Source organism: Camelina sativa, chromosome 16 (assembly GCF_030686135.1).
Source record: "Camelina sativa cultivar CO46 ecotype springtype chromosome 16, ASM3068613v1".
Taxonomy (NCBI): Eukaryota; Viridiplantae; Streptophyta; class Magnoliopsida; order Brassicales; family Brassicaceae; genus Camelina; species Camelina sativa.
The window spans coordinates 3267937-3288418 of record NC_141895.1 but is presented as its reverse complement, the minus strand read 5'-3'; the positions used below and the strand labels follow the sequence as shown (position 1 = coordinate 3288418).

The following is a 20482-nucleotide window of genomic DNA, read 5'->3' as shown; positions in this document are numbered from 1 at the left end:
GGTGTCTGAAGATTCAGAAGGACATAGAAACTAATGTTTGAACGTTGAAGTGTAAAAATGTTCTTTTCTGTCACTTCAGTTTGTAAAACGTTCGTTCATATCATCATGGTTGGAAGCTACGAAGCTTACTAAAAATCTCAACCGATGATAAAGAATTTATTTCCGCTCTCTAAGTGCTAAACCCTGGACTTAAACCCAAAAACTCATTTGTTTCTGTTAACATTGCAGATATAGTTTTTTGTAGCCAAGAATGTTACTGCAACAAGTTTGGTAAGAAAGAGAGAGGACTTTGTTCATATATAATGGACAGCAACCAAATCTTTACATGTAAAGTTGAATTGTTTAATGATATCTCTCTCACATGACGTCTGTACCCACGGGATCCACTGAGAAATGAAGAGCTACTGCTTTTTCTATAAACGGCTCAAACTGAGACATCCACATCTGAAAGATAAAGAGTCTCTATTTAATATTCACTTATATGATTCATATACGAGAAAAATTGAACAGTTGTAACAAAGGTTCCAGCTAATTTTAGTCTTACATCTTTATACTCTCTGCCCTCAATGAAAATCTCCATGGCATCAACTGCGCAGAGTATAAAATAAGCAAAGAGTGAGAGGAGAGATAGAAAGGAAAACAGAGGAATGCACACTGTTAGGACACTAGGGCAAGTGATTACAGGAACGAAATCGAACTACTGCTGCATGTGTAAATTCCTTACTGCTGTCGTTAAAGTTTGAACCTGGACATCGAAAATATCAAGGCGGCAATTATTGGTGTAAGCTATCTCTGAAATATAGTTGCAAATGCAAAAAAACTTTTATTCTTCATAGGCACCTTGTGTGGACTGGACAATTAAAGATGGAAGAGATGAAGTTAGCTGTGCAAAAGAATCCATTGCATCTTTGATGTTCTTGTTGGAAGCGTTCTTAGCAAAAGTAACCACAAGAACAAACTCTTCGCCATAGTTGTATTCCTACCATGGGAAGTAACTCGGTCTGTTTACATAATCTGATGACACTAGATAGTGGTAGTAACCCTTTGGCTCTTACGCTATGGAGCTACTACATTGACAATTTGTGAAAGCAAAATTCAGATTATGAATGGATTTGAGATCATACCTCGCCCTTTCGAAATATTGCGAGGATGTCATCTTCGACCTCTGATTCATAGTCCAGATTAGTTAGCCCCTGATACATTAAACCCCCACAGCAACACATTTATAAATAGAGAAGAATACAAAGATGAGAAGACAGAAGTAATGAGAGAAATGGCATTTACATGTAAAGGCATACATGGCAGAATGGTGTTACACGTTCATTAAGAACTTTCAAGAAGAAAGGGTTCTCATAGAACTTGTCAAGGTCTTCCTTCTTCTGAAATCGCATGAAGAGAGCGTGCGTGTAATCTCCATTGTTTCTATCACTGATACAACCTGTGAAAGTAAAATGAACAGATAGAGACTTGGTTTTATAGGTAATCATACACAGAGATTTTCAATCTAGATTGGGAGCGAGCTAGAATATGAGAGAACTCACCGACAGATATAGCAACAATGCCTCTCATTTGATACTGAGTTGTGTAAAGATAGTCAAGCATATCTTTTTCTTGTTCCTCAGATAAATCCTCTTTTGCTTTGAGTAAACACACATGCTCCACTACTTTCCTGTGGAAGAACATAAACAGGACTACTAGGTTGACACATACATTATAAAAATGCAAACTTTAAACTTTCACACATTATGTTAAAGCCTACATGCCAAGTTAGAAACTTTATCAAGAACCTAAGATTAAAACACACACACATCAACCAACATAAGCTATCACACAAAGGGAGCTAACGTTTTAGAAAAAAACTGAACCTTGTCTTAATCGACTTGGAACTAGCAATTTGATCATCAGAAGCGCATAATGCAACTCTAGGGTTCTTTGTTCGGCACTGATGCACAAACACACCTCCACCATTAGACTCAAATCCTGTCAATTTCAAGAAGAAGAATCTCTAGGGTCACAAACGATTCTGAAACAGAGGAGGTCATATATCAAATTGACGGGACACAGATTTGAATTCGCCTGAAGGATAAAGGTATACTGGACAATAAAAATTGAAATGTGGCCACTACAATTGCAAAAGGGGATGGATGATAGAAGGAGACCGAGCAAAATATATAACAAGCCCGCTACAGACTTGATTTTGCTGAGAAAGATGGAGAGTCAAAAAACCCAGAATGAAAAAACCCAAACTTTTTACCTCTGGTGAGAATTGGACGAGGGAGAGCTAAAGCTTGGTGGATCATCATCGAGTCGAGTGTGGCGGACCAAGTCTCCCATTGTATTTGTTGCCTCTCCCTCTTTTATCACTTTCTCAATATTAGAGAGACTTAACAAAGGAATAATAAGATTTTTGGGGTTTGTGGTAGTTAATAGTTTTGTAATACAAATCCTTTTTGCGCCACAAAATTTCGTTACACTACATATATTTTTCTTTTTTAAGTTTTGTAATTAATTTATAAATTTTCAAAACAGTTTTCAGATATATACTGATAATTTAATTTAAATTATATAAAAACTCATTGTATAAATATTTTTAAATCGTATAGTTCAATATAAAATATATAATACAAACTAAGCTATTATATAATACAAACTAAGCTATTAATGATATAACGTTATGTTTGAGATGGAATTACAAACTAAACTATTAATTTTGCAATTCATTTTGAAGTAATCGTTAATGATAAGAATAGGGGGAAGATTGTCAAGGTCGATATATTGTATTGCATTCTCCTATTCCACCAGTCGCTTCATCTTTGTTCGCCGCAACTCCACCGTGTACAATGTAAACTAGCAGTATCAGCACATCCGGCGACTGTAAACAGAATACGAGGTTTTGTTTTAGAGGTAAACAGAAATTTATCGATATTAGTCAGATAAATAAATGGAAAACCTATTAAGCACAATATAATCATCTGCTTTTGAGAATGTCTAAAACTTGATTAGGAACATAGCAAGGTGGTCAAGAATATATTTTTTGGTTCAATCTTATAGTACTCAGTTTGACCCATCATGCTTTTAGTTCTAAACAGTCTTAATTTTCATGTGTGCAAACGAACATTGCAAACATAGGATTTAATATATATATATATATATATATATATATATATATATATATATTACTCAAATTGCTCTTATATTGAATTAAGGCCGATCAATACATAATTCAAAAGAATCACAAACCGACTGGAATAGGTTTATTTATTTATGTCTTGTCTTGTTTTCAGGGCTCAATGGCCTCAACCAAAGCAGAGGGATTTGTGAAAAACCTGCAAATGAGTGGAAGATATCTGAGAGTTGTATGGTAACGAGAAGCAAAATCGGTTCAACATTGGGCAGAATAAGAAACACTTCAAATAAAAAAGACACATAAAAGCATCTGCATTGGTCACTAATATAATAATATGATTTTTAGTCTAGTTTAGTATTAGAATTTTTTTTTATGATTCTTTTTACCTCCATTCATTAGAAATTCACTAAGTCTCTCATTAATATAATATTTTCAGTATAGTTTAATATTTATAATGTAATTTATCTTTAATACTTATTTAGTTTTATCTTAGATAAGAAGATTTTAATTGATATATCTTCCATCATATCAAACTATATTTTATATATGTTCAGTTTCATTAACTAGTTATATTTGTTTATATAGTCTATAACATTAATTTAATATTTATGCAAATCTTAGTAATATATCATTAAAGCTCATGCATAACGGAACTTGTTAAACAGATAATATTTTTTTAAGTTTTGTATGTAAATCTAACAGATTTCTAGACGAAATCTCCAACAATTTCTAACTTTATGCAACTAGCCAAACACATCGCCGCAGTTGAAAATAAGATTTTAATCGTATTTCTTTTGGGTCAGGGAGAGAGAATAACGTTGAAAAAATTATTAAACTTCTTAACTCATCTAATTTGAAAAGGTTAAAACTTTGAATGTATAGTTTTCAAATTTCTATATATATCTTTTATCGAATGCTAGGTTAATTCAATGTAAATTTTTTTCTATTTGGATAGTGGATCGGAAAAATCCTCAAATTGTAATAATTTTTGTTAATTACGTAGTATATAATAAAGTAATACGTAAACATAAAATGCCAATATTTTCTAATAAATTTATTTTTTGTAAAACTTAACAGTTGAGTTTATGTTTATGCAAGTCATGACAATCCAAAGTATTTAATTTATTAAACGAAACAAAATTTGAATACATAATTCATCCTTTTTCAATGTTAAAACTCTTCTATGAAACAAGTGGCATACTAAATATTAATTGAACAACTAAAAACTGAACCTAAGGATACATCGTGATATGAATAGTCCAATTCCCCTCAATTATAAATTGTACCGATTGTACTGCTGTTTATTACTTTTATAATTTTTTCAACCATACATAATCTACAAGATCATTTTCTTTTTTTAAAACAATTTACAAGATAAATCCCAAAGTCAAATTTGGCACGTATACATGGTTAATATTACTCTTCAGTTTCCAATGAGATAAAATATATACAGGACAGATTATCCTCTTAAAAGTTAAGCATTCGTGTAGTAAGTGCCCATACTATATATGGTTACGACTTTATCCAAAACAGAGTCAAAACCATAAAACAAATTATTCGTTATTCACCTTCTAAGTAAAAAAAGATAACTCTCCAAACATGAACTTACCTTGCAAGCAAAGTATTCTTATCTTCATCTATTATTTCCCATTACTTAACCTTATCTTCACTAAGATTGTTGTTGTCATTATAATGTCTTTAACGATCGGAAGATTCGAAATGGAAACTCAAGACAATTTTACATAGCTTTACAGCAATTATTTGAAATCTATACGTAGTTGTGAGTTACCAAAAAATAAAGGGGTCTAATAAATATATCAATATATGAAAATGGATAGTTCTTATGGGAAGATCCAATAGTGATAATAAACTAATTATGTGAGGTGTCAAACTTTTTTCACATTGAACTAGTGGAAGCAAAGACTTGATGAATCGTCACATTAGCCTAACGAAGCTTACCAAACTAAACAAATAAATAGATTACACGGATCAGTTTTACCAAGATTCGAAAGGAATCTTTAGGTTTTGTCAAAAGAAAAACACAAAGTGACCAACCAAACCAACGAACCAATTCGGCCGATTTGGCACTTTTTTCTACTTTCTTTCCTTCACTTCTCATTTTCCTCACTAGTTTTAAATAATCGTATAGATTTGGTACCATGCCCCTATTTTCTAGTATGTTGATATCACACGACAACCATAACTCTCAATAATATGCCAATTTATTTAACAAGTTCATTTATTTGTTATATATCATTGAGGAAAATTTGACATTGTAAAATTAGAACAAAAGCTTTATGATTTAATTATATTATTTCCAAGACTAAAAAAATCGGGTTAGTCAAAATACAAACAGTGAAAAACACATGGGATATTAAGAATTTGAATGTAAAATATACTTCAACACTTCTCTTTTACAGGCCAACAAACCTTGAAACTCTATATTCAACTCTTGTCCAAACTTATAAAATTGAGTTTGGTTTATAAAAATCGTGATTATAGTAATATACATGTGATCAATCGAAGATTTGGAGACTAATAAACTACATTGATCTCCCCTAAATTGGAGATCTTTCACTAATTTCAACCCCTAAACTTTCTAACAGTTCACCCAAATGACACGAAATCAAATTTTACAATCCCCCCACCAATACATTTTCACTAGTAATTAATAATCAATTCCTCATGTGACCCACTAATCATTGTTCCTTCACATCTCGCTCTCACCGTAATCCAATCCCCACCCTCCATATTACATCTGGGTCCATCCAACCCACCAACACATCTCAGCCGTCCGATCCTCTCCGAGTAACAACCCCACAAGCTTAAACGGTCTAGATCTCTCGAACCCTTCTGTAATTCCTCTGTTTCTTCTTCCTCCTCTTCCTCCACTGATCTCCAAAACGTTTGATCTGTCACACTTGTCGGTGAGCTTGAAACCAAACCGGAAACCAAATCCTGTTCAATGTCCGGTTTAGTTATCAGAAACGGATGGTTTAGGAGTTGTGCCGCTGTCCATCTCTCCTTTGCTTCCCTCTTCAAACACTTCTCCAAAAAATCCTTTGCGTCTTCCGCAAGCAAACAAGGAAGCTCCGGAGTCTCACCCGAATACCCGACCCGATAAAGAACCGAGAGCGGATCATCCCTCGCCTCCGTCCACGGTGGAGACCCGGTAAGCATCTCTATCACCGTGCATCCAACCGCCCATATATCACTCTCTTTCCCCTGTTTCTCCCCACGCGCCACCTCCGGAGCCATAAACGCCGGCGTTCCCATAACCATCAGCTCGAATTCCGGGTCAACCCGTTTCGCACACCCGAAATCCGCAATCTTGGCCTCACCTTTCTCAGCAAGAACGACGTTACTCCCCTTTACATCGCAATGTGCGATCCCCTCGGAGTGTATATACTCCAATCCCTTTAGTATCTCGCGCGTGTACTTCACGACACGAGTCTCGTCGAGTCTTCCCCCGTTTTTGGCCGCCACCTCGGTCAACGTACCGTACGGTGCGTACTCCATCAGAAGGTTATACGTAACGACGCCATTTGACTCCCTCTTGGTTTCTGATCCTCTGTATCCGATCACGTAAGGAGAATCCAACAACGAGAGAATCTTAGCTTCTCTTTTTAAGAACTCTGATCGGTGAAGCTCGGAGGATTTAACGGCGAGGACTTCTTCCGAGTTATGACAAGTGGCGGCGTAGACGGTGGCTGTAGAGCCTCGGCCTAGGGTTCTTCCTCTAGTCCATTCCATTTGGAGAAGACTAGAGAAAAGCTTCTTTTTTTTTGTTGTCTTTGTTTAAATTTGGTTTTTTTCCACTCTGCTTATTCAACAGAAGGTTTATATAAGGGCGAACGAAACTTTTTTTTGCTGAGAATTAGATAGTGTATACTTTTGGTAACATCGAGTTTTTATCTACCAACGCTAAAAAATATAAATTATGAGAATATAATAAACGTATATATGTTCTTGTGTGTACACGTGGATATCTTTTTGAGGTGGATAACCAAATGTAACCCGTTTTTTGATTTGATTTTGATATTTTAATTAATTCTAAAAGAGACCCAAAAAGAGAAAAAAAGAAAATGTGTAGAATATGTGAAGTTTCAAGAATACAAAAATTGAGAAACGTGAGTGAAATATCAACTGGCGTGTGCCGTGGTAGTGGAACGTACGTATCTAACGTAAGTTTCGTTTGGAGTATGGCGACGTGGCATTTTTTTTTGTTTTCTTTTTTGTTTTGACGAGCCTGTACTCTTGATATTACAGCCTCTAGACAGGATGACGTGTCTATATCTGGTTGGTCAAAAAGCCTTTTTAGTTTCTGCTCCGACCAGAGTAGAGTTACGTAATAATCTCCCGGAGCTACGTGTCCACAAGGTTTAGATGCTACGCGGTGGTTCAAGAGTGGCCTAATGTTTTTATTTTGTGTAAAAGGAAGAAAATAATTATTTAGAATTTATTGATATGATTATTTGTGGTTACTTATGAGTTTGGTATTGGAAAAAAATGAAATTAGTGGAGAGGAGAAGTTGGGCACTTTGGTAGATTTTGATCGATTATCTATCTGCACACTTGGAGCTTTGTTGTTACATTTCGTGATCATTTTTAGTATCTTTTTTTGCATATACACTTCTTCAGAATTTTTGCCAGAAACTTTTTTTTTTTTTTGGTTATAACTATTTTATACAATAGAAGTCTTGTCCAAGAAAACAAAAAAGAAGTCTTGTCTGACAACGTTTTCGATCTTTTGTCTATCATAATATCATTTTTTGGAGGGTCTATTATTTGTTTATGACAGTTATTATTTTCTATCTTTTTCCTAGCAAAATAATAAGATCTTGACCCAAAAAAAAGAAGATTATAAGTCATTATAATTTTGTAGTTCAAGTAAATATGGAAAAAATCTTAAACTCATGGCTATCCAAGCAATTAGGAGCTTGGTCGTTTACAGAAAGATTTAGCAAAACGACCTAAACAAACAGTTGTGAAATTTAAATAATGTGGTATAAATCTAACCAAGAGAAATCACATGTTAATCTTCAACAGACTCTATCATCTTAAAGAGTTCAAATAAAAATACATTGTCATTTAATAGGGCCTAAATTAAATTAAAAAAAAATCTCAGTCCTTTGGAATTTTTTTTTGCTAGTAGTGTAATATTTAAATTATTTTTCCTTAAACAAAATCACTGCTAAGATTTGGGATATGATTTGCCCACCGGAGACCTCTCACACTAATGCTATATAATATATTATTAAAATCGATTAGTTGTTTTCTATAATTTTAGTCAACTTGTTTCATATAGATAATAGACGTTCGTTAAACAAATATTGTGACAAGCATACCAAATTTCAACAATAAAATAGATTAAGAAGCTTCTTTTACTGAAGCGATCGTTTACCCCTCTGGAAAGAAAGTAAACGAAAGTGAGCGGTAGTTTTAACCACCATTAATCGGTTGAGGTTTAACAAATAATAAACAATCATTTTCAAATATGATTAGGTCTGTTTTATGGTTCTAACTTACAACTTACATTCAAATTAAAGTCAAGTTCACATATAACATTACGACTAATTAGGCTAATTAATGATGATCTTTCTTTCCTCACCTTTCTTTCGTTATTTACACTCCAAATAGCTATTTCATTATCAGTTTTTGAACCCTTTTTTTATAAACATTTTAGTGACTTAAAATACAATATAGCTAGCGTATCATATAAATTCCATATGATTTTCTGAGTATCAATGTGGGTTGCAATATATAAGCTTAAGAAGAATTGTGTAAAATGAAGATTTTGTTCATTAAGTTATCTAGATTTTGTTATCTAACTTTTTTTTTTGTTCGTGCAAAAGATTTTGTTATCTAATATTAAAACGCCTTTTGACAAACAGACAAAACTGATTTCTTTTTTCCTTTGGTTGAAGAAAGTCAAAAGACTCAAAACTTTTAAATTTAACATGTCAAGGCGTCGACCGAAATATTAGATTTCATTACACGATCAAATGTTCCACAAATGCCTCTCAGTAATTTTTATATTGTCTTTTACAGAAATTACAAACCTTACAATATTTTAATTTCTCCTCCATGAATTAGAATTCAGTATTTTTAAAAAAGTATATAACATCGGATATCCATACTTTTACGGTTTTACCAAAACACACACCTACTCCATATCCGAAAACCTACTTTAGTAATTATAAACATCCAGATTGAAATCTAAGTGATCATGTAGTCCACAATATGTGTTTGCTACACAGTAAATTAATCGAATCCGAGTTTTATCAAGTTTATGTTTCTAGTTTCCAACGCAAAATGGATCAACTAGTCGTAAGCAAGCAACTTAAGGTACTGTTAACCATATTCTTAATTTTTCAGAACTGGTTAATAGATTAATAATTATTATAAATATAGATTCTAATGTTGATCACATCATTAGTAGTTTAAATTTGTCGAACAACAAGTATAATTCCCGTGTTGTTTGGTAGGCTTTTCCAGTACGTTCGTAAGATATGATATACTAACTACTATACATAAAACATTTAAATACGGAAATGTGTAAAACTAATGCGTGTTTGCAACACATGGCATGAAAACAAGGAGGAATGTAAAAAGAGCAAGAACGCCTACTTCAAGCAACAACCTACTCAATTTTAATTATATATATTACATAATCTCACTAGAAAGAAAAAGGAGGTGGAAAGGAAAAAAGAAAATGATTACCGAAAAAATGTTTCAGAAATTAAAAGGAAGCACTTATGCAACTTAAGCTTGTGGTGACGTTAAATAACGCAAGAACTATACATTCAGAATTTCAGATTATGGGTTTATGAGATAGAAATTTCAAAAACTTATTTTAAGTTTGAGTTGATCTATCATTCATAAAGCAAAATTTTATTTAAATTTGTCTCAACCACAGAAATATATTTATCGATAAAAATTTAAGACATATCTATTAATTATGCGTGAGAAAAGCAAAATAGACCTCTTTCGTTGCTTCAAGATATAAACTCAAGATAGCAAGAGTAAGACATAAGGAACTTATATTCTCTTCTTTTTTTCTTTTTTCAGAAAACCAAATCTAGATGCTTTTGGATTATAAATTAATGATAATGAATCAACTTTATATGGTCCAATTCTGGTTCACTTTACTTCAATCGTTTATTGTTTTAAAGATTTTATGTGTAGCTTGTAAACTTTAAATGTTAAAATTTAACTTTTAATTATTTGCAAACGATTTGCTTACATTACACACTAGTCATCGATGGTACTCAAAACCCGTGTCAATACTTAGTCATACAATTTTTTAATTTTATATATTTAGCCGCAGAATAAGACACCCAGCCAATGACATCCCCCAAACAATCATCTTCAATGATTAGAAAAATCAATATTAATGAAATAGTATTTTCACGGTGTCAATATGTACATCGTTTAAATATGTCTAACTAAATTAATACACAAATTAAATAGTATAATATTATCTATACAGAAGTATTCTTGAAATCTTGTTCATATTTTTTTCAAATAATTCTTTTTAAAGATAGGCTACATATTTCTGGTAAAAAAAGTGGACTGTGCACTCCCAAAAAGCAAAACAAGTAGATCAAATGAACATGAAGAGGGAGTTCATCTTATAATCACATTTTGATTTGAGAGTTTAGCGAGCCTAGTTTATTTGGATAGCTACGGTGGTCAATTTCGATCTTCATCTTAATTTCCGATATTTTTTTTTTAGGTCCAAACCAAACATTGAAGTATCGATATCTCATTTTCATAGGAGAATTTCGACCCTTTTATGGATTTGATTTTTTTTTCTTACAACTTTCAAGGTTTTTTTTTTCTAAACAAATCTTCCAACGGGTGAATATAATTTACAGAACTGTCAGTGATATTATATAATAGTCACAAAGATATTATATTATTATTGTTTTAAAACATATTTGTTTCTCACTTTTTGTTGTTGGTGCTGCTTATTGTTTTTGTCTCACTTGCCATTGTCCATGAATCCGGTGGTTTCCTTTAGCTCATGCACGTTTTATGGGTTTCTTTCTTCTACTACTACTAAACATACTAATTTTACAGAATCACAAATTGTCGGTTAATTTGATATTGTTTTGGTGTCATTATATTTGTCGGCATGTGATACAAAAGATGTTTGGGAAAAAACTGAGTGACGTAGTTCTTATGTGGTGAGAAATTGTGTGAACAAAGCTGGCTGGCCCCGGAGTGTTTAGCGGCTTCAGGTTGTTAACCGACACTACACTTCAATTCACAAGATCAGCACAAGATCTAAATTTGTTTATCAGTGCGAAAACGTGTTTACTAATGAATACTGTTTCTCACGTACACTTGTATTTTTTTATTTATTAATATTTAAGTTCCAATTAGTAAAACTTAGAAATCTTGGAATAAATTTGATGAGTAACTTGCGGAATCTAAAGATTTTGTGAATCCTAATCATACACGTAATCTCATTTCTTAATTGCATGTATTGATCGTATATCTGTTATATCCTGGATTTGTACCATAGTGTCCTTCGTATCCTTGCATTATGTTTTTTTATTATTATTATTATTTATTTGTTTTTTATTAGATTTTGATGATGAAATGTGTACGGTTGTTGGCATATATGTTTTGTTTTTTTGACATCTAACATAAATGCATTTAATTAAACTCATGTGTATGATTTACTGTATTAGTTAACCGTACATTAAAAAATATTGTTTAACTTCCTTCCAATTTGGTTGGTGTAGTGGTAAAATACTTGTTTCTAGTCATGTATTTTCACATAAAATATGTTCAAGAAAGTGGTCTAGGCGGCCGCCTAGGCGCCGTCTAGGCGCTAGGCGTTCAGCAGACGCCTAAATAATCGCTTAAACCACTTAAAATTACAAATATTTTATTTTAATATTTATTTTTGATTTTTAAATTACATATAATTAGATTATTATGTTTTATATCTATATACGTAATTATAAACATTTATATGTTGTTAATATAACTTAAATAAATGTATTTTTCTTACCGTTGTTTATAATTCATAAATTTTTTATTTTTATAACATATATTTTAATATAATTATATATATATATATAATGTTTTATGTTGTAAACGCCTAAACCGCTTAAAAACCGTCTAGGCCCCGACTAAGCGTTCTAGGCGTTGGGTCACCGCCGAGATACCGCCTAGCACTTTCTTGAACACCGTAAAATACTTACATTACATGTGTTTTGCAAAATTAATTTACCTTTTTAATCACGTAAAAAAAGTGATTACACGATTTTACCAACCAGAACATTAGTATCAATCAAATAGAAGAAACTGAAAAATTACCAACGCAGGAAGCCATAAAACAGGTATTGTGGAGCTTTTGGGTACCGACTACCGAACTGTAATTATAGTCTTAAAAACATACAGCTGAGTATTAGCTGTTGAAACATTTATGCTAGTATTGATCAACATTTGGACTTGCGACTTTAGAGGGTTTATGCATACATTAATACATTATACATACTGTTTGCCGACAAACCAAAAATAAAAATATATAATAATACATAGAGACAATGCTGCAAAACGTGCTATTTTAAAATTTATAAATAACGATCAGTTGTCCTATCATTTTCGCATTCTTGTTGATATGATAAGAGGAGCTAAACATTGGGGCCTAAATTGAGTTCACATTGTCCAGTTAATGATATGGATGGTTCCCCATTTATTCATAATTGAGCACTTACAAGCTGACAACAGACTTTGTCAGTTAACTACATCTACACCATCATTTATTAGTTTTCGGAACCGAACTCATTACAAACACAAAGACGGGAGGAGAGACACATCGTGCGACATCAATATCACAGACTCCTCACGGAGATTACACAATCTTACAGATATCAGTTCGAAATTTTGTTAAAAAAAGGTTCGAACATTTCCACAAGCAAACATACCCCTTTATTTGATTCAGACAAGACAAGAGTCCTAACTCCTAAGAGTAATGTCCTTATTTGAGAAGACTTAAATGAAGTATTGTTTCACATAAGAAAGCTTTCAAGCCAAGTAATGTTTCATCCAGGAGTTGAAGCGAGACCAAGCAAGCTCCACAGCGGCTTCGTCTTCATCAGAAAGCCCCATGCTTTTCCTTCTGCTCACTCCTTCTGGACTCCTGTTCAAGAACGCGTGCCCGTTCCCTGGATAGATGTGAACCTCGTTTGCTACTCCCGAAGCCTTGAGTTTCTCTTCGAGATTCTTCGCTGCCTGCAATGGTTGTAATAATCCTTGGATTCATGATCTCAGGTAACTTTCAAACTATTGGAAATGTAATGTAGTGGTATGTGTATACTGTATACATACCGTGACATCAGAGAAACCGGCAAAATTGTCAAGCTCTCCAAAATGGGCCTGAATAGGTGCCTTGGCTTTTGCTGGATCTGCAAGCTCCGAGGAAGGGGTTCCATAGAATCCAACAACAGCATCCACCTCTGGTACCAAAACAGAGCTAGCTACAGCTAGTGCACCCCCCATACACATTCCAGTCACACCAACCTGTCACCCCAATTATAAATGATCTGCCTTCTAATAGAAACTGAAGGCAATTAGTTCAAAGGTTTTGGCACCTTCTTGGAGCCATTAGCCTTAAGCCAATTAACAGAAGCGCGTATATCCTTAATGGCACCTGGCCAGTCAAGACCATCCATTAGATGCTGCGCCTCAGCAGTATCCAAACCAACCTTTCCTCGATACAAGCTACAAACAATAAGAAACGTCTGTAAGAAGAAGATACTCAAAAAAGATCCATACTTTTTTAACAAAACTGAACCTCGAGGCAACTCACTCGGGTATAAGGGCTTTGAAACCAGGCTCAAGTTTAGAGATTTTCATAGCGTGGTTCTTGATCTCAAAGTCAACACCCCACCATTCTTGAATCACCACAATCCCAGGTGCATCATCTTTACCAACCACATAGGCATCAAACGTCTGACCAAACATATCATCACAGTGTGTATATAAGTTTTTCATTCAGTAAAATCAAGCCTTATAGAAGAATCACATATACAAAACAAATAGCCAAATACTAAAATTAACCACACTAGTCCCTCTTAAAATTAATCAAGTTCTACAACTAAATCTGATAAAGACTAAAAACTATCAACACCTCTTACTCTCATTCCCAGTTTCTGTACCATCAAAATGAGAAATCTGAAATTTTTTCTATACGATTCAGGGTACTACTATGTATAAAAAGATCGAAGCTTTACGGTGTCATCTCTTTGGATCTGGATTTTCTTGAATGCAGAATCGGCCATTGATCGGACTGGTAAACGAGAAAACGAAGGAATCGAGGATCTAGAAAGCGAATAAGCCTTTCCGATTGAAGAAGAGAAGGATCTAGAAGATGAAGATGACACTGCTACTAACATTGTTTTGCTAAGAAACGAAACTACTCAGAGACGGAGTCAACCCAAACCGACTTAAACGACATCGTACTATTAGCGTGGGCTTTTGGGATTAGTTTGATTTTTAATAAGTATGGGCTTTAAAAAGCCCAATCGATTAGAAGTGATTTGTTTTTGCATTTATTGATTACAAAATATATAAATTGTAAGACGATAAATACCACGTAAATAGTAGCCGTACATTTCTGATTCTGGACTATATAGGGTCATGAGTGCGTGGAGTATGTCGTAGCTCAAAAAAAAAAAAAACAAAACGGCTGCACTGCATTGCTACATACTACGGTTTTGTCTCCTTTCTCCCAATTATTAAGCTTATATATTATATACATTTATTTAATTACATAAAAGGCGTACGTTACTTATATATGTTTGTGTGTTTTTTTGTAACAATGACACATGATGAATTTGATTTTTGTTTTTAGTGAGATTCGTGGTTTCTCGATTTGATGATAACGACTCAACGATTTCGTCCTGTTTCTATTTGGGGTCTTAAAGCCAACTGTGTATATGAACGTTAATTCCTTTTTTAAACTAAAGAGATAAATAAGGCTTGCGAAGTGGATATCTATCTAGATAATAAGTGTAAAGAAAGGTGATGTAGGAAAAAAAAAAAAATTCAATCACAAGATATCAACCAAGAGATGTCATAGGTATATTAAGTTTATACGTACTATATATTCTTATATGGAATTTTGGATGTAAAAGCAAATGAAACATATGGTACCAACACAATCCCATATAATTAATTCTCGTTCCGGGTGAATAGTGCACGTAACGCATAGCCACAACCTAATCGGGGACAAATGAGAAGTTCATTACGTATCTTTTCCATTCCCGAAAAGCCGATGAAAAGAAATCATTGCAATTTATTGATTTCCATATTTGTCATTTCCTTTTTTCTTTTTGTGTAGTATAGTTACAATGAAGCGTAACGAGACTTCATTTTGTGTGACGAGAGATGATTACTCGTTATTCATCACAAGAGCAACCGGTGTAAACAAACAAAACTTTATCGTTATCCTAATTTGAATCAGACCACAAAAAAAAAAAAAGCCCCATCACAAATAGACAGAGATATATTATATGTATATATACCGAAACACGTAACATGCACACATTTATATGTGTTAGTAAGTTTAACACATATGAATAATTGATTCGTTGATAATTTTTTTGGCAAGCACACATTCAACGTATGGTCTTACATGCACACATTTATATATGTGTTATCCTAATTCCAAATTTATGTGAAATCCATTTTTTCTAACTTTGTCAATGTCTATATATTCTGGCTTCCGTAATAAATCTATATATATTTACCATAAATTTTACAGTCTACACATATATATATATATATGTTTTCTAATAATATATTTTTGGTTTTTAAATTCATGTATCTAAATGACAAACTAGTCCAATATCAGTTGACTATGACAAAATTGATCTTTGTCCGTTTTCTAGATAATAGTTCTAACAAAACAATATCTAGAGATCTACTCAATTTTTATCTCTTCTCAGTTCTCACCACTCCTTTTATTATAAGTATATATACGTATATTAGTATGTATCTTTCTATTTTGTCAGAATACTAGTACACATTATATACACACAAGCACTCATAGATGCGAGGCATTATTTAATCTTAACCCATTAGAAACATATCAAAAACACCCCCGCAAGAAAGGCCACAAAAGATCCTCCAGCAATGGCGGAGTCAAGTTCTTCCCTCCCTCCTCTTTGCGAGAAGATCTCATACAAATACTATTTTCTAAGAGCTGTAGATCTCACGATTCTAGGCCTTCTCTTTTCTCTTCTCTTGCATCGAATCTTACTTATGAAACAAAGCGACAACGCATGGGTTGTGGCTTTCCTCTGTGAATCTTTTTTCACTTCCGTATGGCTGATTATTACCTGCATAAAATGGAGTCCTGCTGAATATAAACCGTATCCTGATAGACTTGATGAAAGGTACCATTTCATATATTTTACACTAGATTAACCAATATTCTTATTAAATTTGTATAAAGTGTATCGTTCATTATATTTATCTTTCTACTCTTAGTTGAGTAGTAAATAGCAAACAAGATATATATATATTTTTAATCGCATAGCAATTTTTTAATATCAGGGTTCATGACCTACCATCCGTAGATATGTTCTTGACCACGGCGGATCCCGTAAGGGAGCCGCCGATTCTCGTTGTGAACACCGTGCTTTCTCTGTTAGCTGTGAACTATCCGGCAAACAAACTAGCTTGTTATGTTTCGGACGATGGATGCTCACCTCTCACTTACTTCTCTCTCAAGGAAGCTTCAAAGTTCGCCAAGATTTGGGTTCCGTTCTGCAAGAAATACAATGTTAGAGTTAGAGCACCTTTTAGATATTTCTTGAACCATCCGGTCGCAACAGAAAGTTCCGAATTCAGTAAAGACTGGGATATGATGAAGGTAAAGAAGGATTTGTCACACGACGCGTATTCGTTTGATTTTGATCTGTGTTTACAAATTGAGTTAATGCATTTATTGAAAATGAGTTTTTTTTGTGATAATTTAAAGAGGGAATACGAGAAATTATGCCGGAAACTGGAAGGTGCCACCGGAGATTCCCATTGGTTGGATGCAGATGATGACTTTGAAGCATTCACAAACACAAAACCAAATGATCATTCAACTATAGTTAAGGTATTATTTCTACAATTTATCAAAGTTAAAATGTTGTCTCTAACTATAGTAAAAAAGTTAAATTTTACTTTCGGTCATTTGCATAACAAAAAAGGTTAATTTTATCTTGTTTTATGTCTTTATGTGAAGGTGGTATGGGAGAACAAGGGAGGTGTAGGAGACGAGATAGAGGTCCCACATTTTGTGTACATTTCAAGAGAGAAAAGACCAAATTACTTTCATAATTATAAAGCTGGAGCCATGAACTTTCTGGTTAGTGAATTTTCTCAAACATCTCTCTCTCTCCCTTTTTTTTTTTTTTTTTTGCAATGTCAAAGGACATACAAATTCATGCGTCTTTTCAAGAAAGGTAAAACAGTTAAGAAGAAAGTGACATATACTTCCCGTACCCAACCATATACATAATAGTATTATATGTACCATATGTTCCATGTGATATATATGGGTGCAATCACTCTTTGCATTTTGTTGCATGCTTGCATGTGACAATCCACATTAATTTTTAAAATGAAAGGGTAACCAAAAAGTTCCGAACCTAGGTCTATAATCTTTTCGAGTATGGGTGATATCGGGTGTAATTATGCATTATGCATAGCTATTTGATGCGATGATTGAGCGTAAGATGAATTTGAACAGGTACGAGTGTCAGGGTTGATGACAAATGCACCATACATGTTGAACGTAGACTGCGACATGTATGTGAATGAAGCAGATGTGGTGCGACAAGCAATGTGTATATTTCTGCAAAATTCGATATCGAATTCAAACAATTGTGCTTTTGTTCAATACCCTCAAGGTTTCAATGATTCTAACGCCGATGGACTCGCCGTATTACAATCAGTTAGAGTTCTCTTCCTTACTATTCATTTGTTTATTTCTAATGTTGTTATATAAAATCTTCTTTTAGCTCATATAATTCTTTTGTTAAATCAATCTATACTTAATTAATCGTCTTTGTTTTTTTTTTTTTTGTTGAAATTTTTTTAGTATATAGGACGAGGAATTGCGGGAATCCAAGGATCAATATATGCTGGCTCAGGATGCTTCCATACTAGAAGAGTTATGTACGGTATTTCTTTTGACGATTTAGAAGATGATGGAAGAAGTCTTTCTTCAGTTGCTACAAGTAAGTACTACTGTCTACTGAGCTAGATTGTATAACGTAAAATATGATACTTATATGTCCTAAATAAATAAAAAGTACTACTGTGCAAATTCATAACAGTTTTATTGGCTATCACGTTTTCATATAGCTGTTTAAAACATTATTTAATAGTACAAAGTTATATATTATAACCAATCTCTCTTAGCGTGAAAATTTGTAATGTTTGAACAATATAATATTTTTACCGTTCCATCGTTCTAATCTACACATTAAGTTATTTTACTCTTTGTCATTAACGGCTCTTGTGTCGTTTATTTTAATTAAGGGAACTATTTGGCTGAAGAAAATTTAGCGAGAGAATTTGGGAGTTCTAAAGAGATGGTGACATCGGTGGTCAATGCATTACAAAGAAAATTAAATCCCCAACACTCATCCCTTACAGACTTTCTAGAAGCGGCTCAAAAAGTTGGGCATTGTCACTACGAGAACCAGACGAGCTGGGGCAAAACCGTAATTATCTGCTCTGTTTAATCAATAATCATTACTACTCTAACACATTGATAATTAATAACGCCTTGTTGTAAAATAATTACCCATAATAATGCGTTTGCTACATAAATGAATTGTGCAGATCGGTTGGTTATACGGTTCAACAACGGAAGATGTGCACACAAGTTTAGGAATCCATTCGAGAGGGTGGACTAGCTCATTTATTTCTCCGGATCCACCTGCTTTTCTTGGAGCTATGCCACCGGGAGGACCAGAGGCGATGGTCCAGCAGCGAAGATGGGCGGCAGGAATGCTCGAAGTTCTTTTCAACAAACGGAGTCCATTGATCGGAGTGTTTTTTGGAAAACTAAGATTCCGACAAAGCTTGGCTTATCTTTACATTCTGACTTGGGGTCTACGGTCAATCCCCGAGCTGTTCTATTGTCTATTGCCTGCTTATTGTCTACTCTACAACTCTGCCTTATTTCCCAAGGTGGCTCTCTTTCTCTCTCATTAGCAAAATTTGGATTTGGGTAATGAAAAAGGATAAAACTAGCATAACCACTAGATTAGTCTAGGGTGAGAAGTTTAATGCTTTTTTTTTTAAATTGTCATTTTGCTGTTTTTTGTGGCTCTAGGGAGTTTATTTAGGTATAATCTTCATGCTTCTGGGGATGCATTGTCTTTACACTCTATGGGAATTTATGAACCTTGGGTTTTCCGTGCAATCGTGGTTTGTCTGCCAATCATGTGGGAGGATAAATACCACTTGTAGTTGGTTATTTAGCATCCCTGATATCATACTCAAGTTTCTTGGAATTTCGGAAACCGTCTTCGTTGTCACTAAAAAGACTATGCCCGAGATAAGGTCAGAATCTGAATATGGAAAATCTCAACAAGAAGATGATTGTCCAAACCAAGACTCGGGTAAATTTGAATTTGATGGTTCGCTCTATTTTCTGCCCGGCACATTTATCGTGTTCGTGAATTTAGCTGCTTTGGTTGGTTTTTCGGTGGGTTTACTACAACGATTGAGTCATAGTCACGGAGGAAGTAGTTCCGGTATGGCAGAGGCTTGTGGATGTGTTTTGGTGGTAATGTTGTTCCATCCCTTTCTAATGGGCATATTTGAGAAGGGAAAATATGGTATCCCGTTGTCTACTCTTTCTAAAGCTGCTTTTTTAGCAGTTTTATTTGTTGTTTTCTCTTTGGGAAAACTAGTATACTGATATGGGTTTGTTATGCACACACCGTTAAGTTTATCATGACATTGTCTCAATTGATAATGATATTTATGCAACTAGTTTTCTTCTTCATTATATATATATATATATATATATAACGTGCCCCAAACTAAGGTTGAATTACAAAAAAAACAAAAAAGAGTTTTTCTGACAAATTAATATCATTATCGTCTTATCGATCAGTGTCAATCATTTTTCTAAAAGTTTAAACATATGGGGTTGCAAAATGTGTGGAAAACGAGGAGACTATAAGTCATACATAATTAATCTTATGTGCCCGACAGCAATTGCAGTGCTAGGCACTTTAGCCATTCCATCAATTCTACAAATCTTTCTCTCGCAAAATATTTTGTAAATACAAGATCCTTAGAAAACACCACCTA

At 33.8% G+C, this 20482-nt stretch overlaps 3 protein-coding genes and 1 pseudogene across 3 annotated transcripts; 1 reads left to right on the top strand and 3 right to left on the bottom strand.

Moving 5' to 3' along the window:
- Positions 1 to 189: 189 nt before the first annotated feature.
- LOC104749611 (stress-response A/B barrel domain-containing protein UP3-like) lies at positions 190 to 2397 on the bottom strand. Its single transcript, XM_010471277.3, has 9 exons — positions 2255 to 2397; positions 1866 to 1980; positions 1542 to 1669; positions 1299 to 1438; positions 1125 to 1193; positions 841 to 979; positions 683 to 745; positions 545 to 588; positions 190 to 444 (listed from the first exon to the last, which is right to left on the bottom strand). The coding sequence occupies exons 1-9, from the start codon at positions 2301 to 2303 to the stop codon at positions 358 to 360; spliced, it is 834 nt and encodes a 277-aa protein (XP_010469579.1). The 5' UTR covers positions 2304 to 2397; the 3' UTR covers positions 190 to 357.
- A 3142-nt stretch (positions 2398 to 5539) lies between these two features.
- LOC104749609 (mitogen-activated protein kinase kinase kinase 17 pseudogene) lies at positions 5540 to 7001 on the bottom strand (annotated as a pseudogene).
- A 6054-nt stretch (positions 7002 to 13055) lies between these two features.
- Positions 13056 to 14680, bottom strand: LOC104749608 (uncharacterized). The gene is made up of 5 exons (XM_087490551.1): positions 14383 to 14680; positions 13959 to 14101; positions 13741 to 13870; positions 13478 to 13669; positions 13056 to 13381 (listed from the first exon to the last, which is right to left on the bottom strand). The coding sequence occupies exons 1-5, from the start codon at positions 14542 to 14544 to the stop codon at positions 13175 to 13177; spliced, it is 834 nt and encodes a 277-aa protein (XP_087346677.1). The 5' UTR covers positions 14545 to 14680; the 3' UTR covers positions 13056 to 13174.
- Positions 14681 to 14808: 128 nt separating this feature from the next.
- Positions 14809 to 20171, top strand: LOC104749607 (cellulose synthase-like protein B3). The gene is made up of 9 exons (XM_010471274.3): positions 14809 to 16548; positions 16709 to 17027; positions 17136 to 17261; positions 17391 to 17513; positions 17898 to 18101; positions 18249 to 18387; positions 18692 to 18876; positions 18998 to 19348; positions 19494 to 20171. The coding sequence occupies exons 1-9, from the start codon at positions 16286 to 16288 to the stop codon at positions 20082 to 20084; spliced, it is 2301 nt and encodes a 766-aa protein (XP_010469576.2). The 5' UTR covers positions 14809 to 16285; the 3' UTR covers positions 20085 to 20171.
- The last annotated feature ends 311 nt before the right edge of the window (positions 20172 to 20482 follow it).

Coding starts and splice junctions, on each gene's coding strand:
- LOC104749611 (XM_010471277.3), bottom strand. CDS start 2,303: ATGATGATCCACCAAGCTTTAGCTCTCCCTCGTCCAATTCTCACCAGA. Junction 589..682: donor AGTAGTTCGATTTCGTTCCT/GTAATCACTTGC, acceptor TACTCTGCGCAG/TTGATGCCATGGAGATTTTC. Junction 445..544: donor AGGGCAGAGAGTATAAAGAT/GTAAGACTAAAA, acceptor TTTATCTTTCAG/ATGTGGATGTCTCAGTTTGA.
- LOC104749608 (XM_087490551.1), bottom strand. CDS start 14,544: ATGTTAGTAGCAGTGTCATCTTCATCTTCTAGATCCTTCTCTTCTTCA. Junction 14,102..14,382: donor AGATCCAAAGAGATGACACC/GTAAAGCTTCGA, acceptor ATGTTTGGTCAG/ACGTTTGATGCCTATGTGGT. Junction 13,871..13,958: donor TTCAAAGCCCTTATACCCGA/GTGAGTTGCCTC, acceptor TATTGTTTGTAG/CTTGTATCGAGGAAAGGTTG.
- LOC104749607 (XM_010471274.3), top strand. CDS start 16,286: ATGGCGGAGTCAAGTTCTTCCCTCCCTCCTCTTTGCGAGAAGATCTCA. Junction 17,262..17,390: donor ATCATTCAACTATAGTTAAG/GTATTATTTCTA, acceptor CTTTATGTGAAG/GTGGTATGGGAGAACAAGGG. Junction 18,388..18,691: donor TCTTTCTTCAGTTGCTACAA/GTAAGTACTACT, acceptor ATTTTAATTAAG/GGAACTATTTGGCTGAAGAA.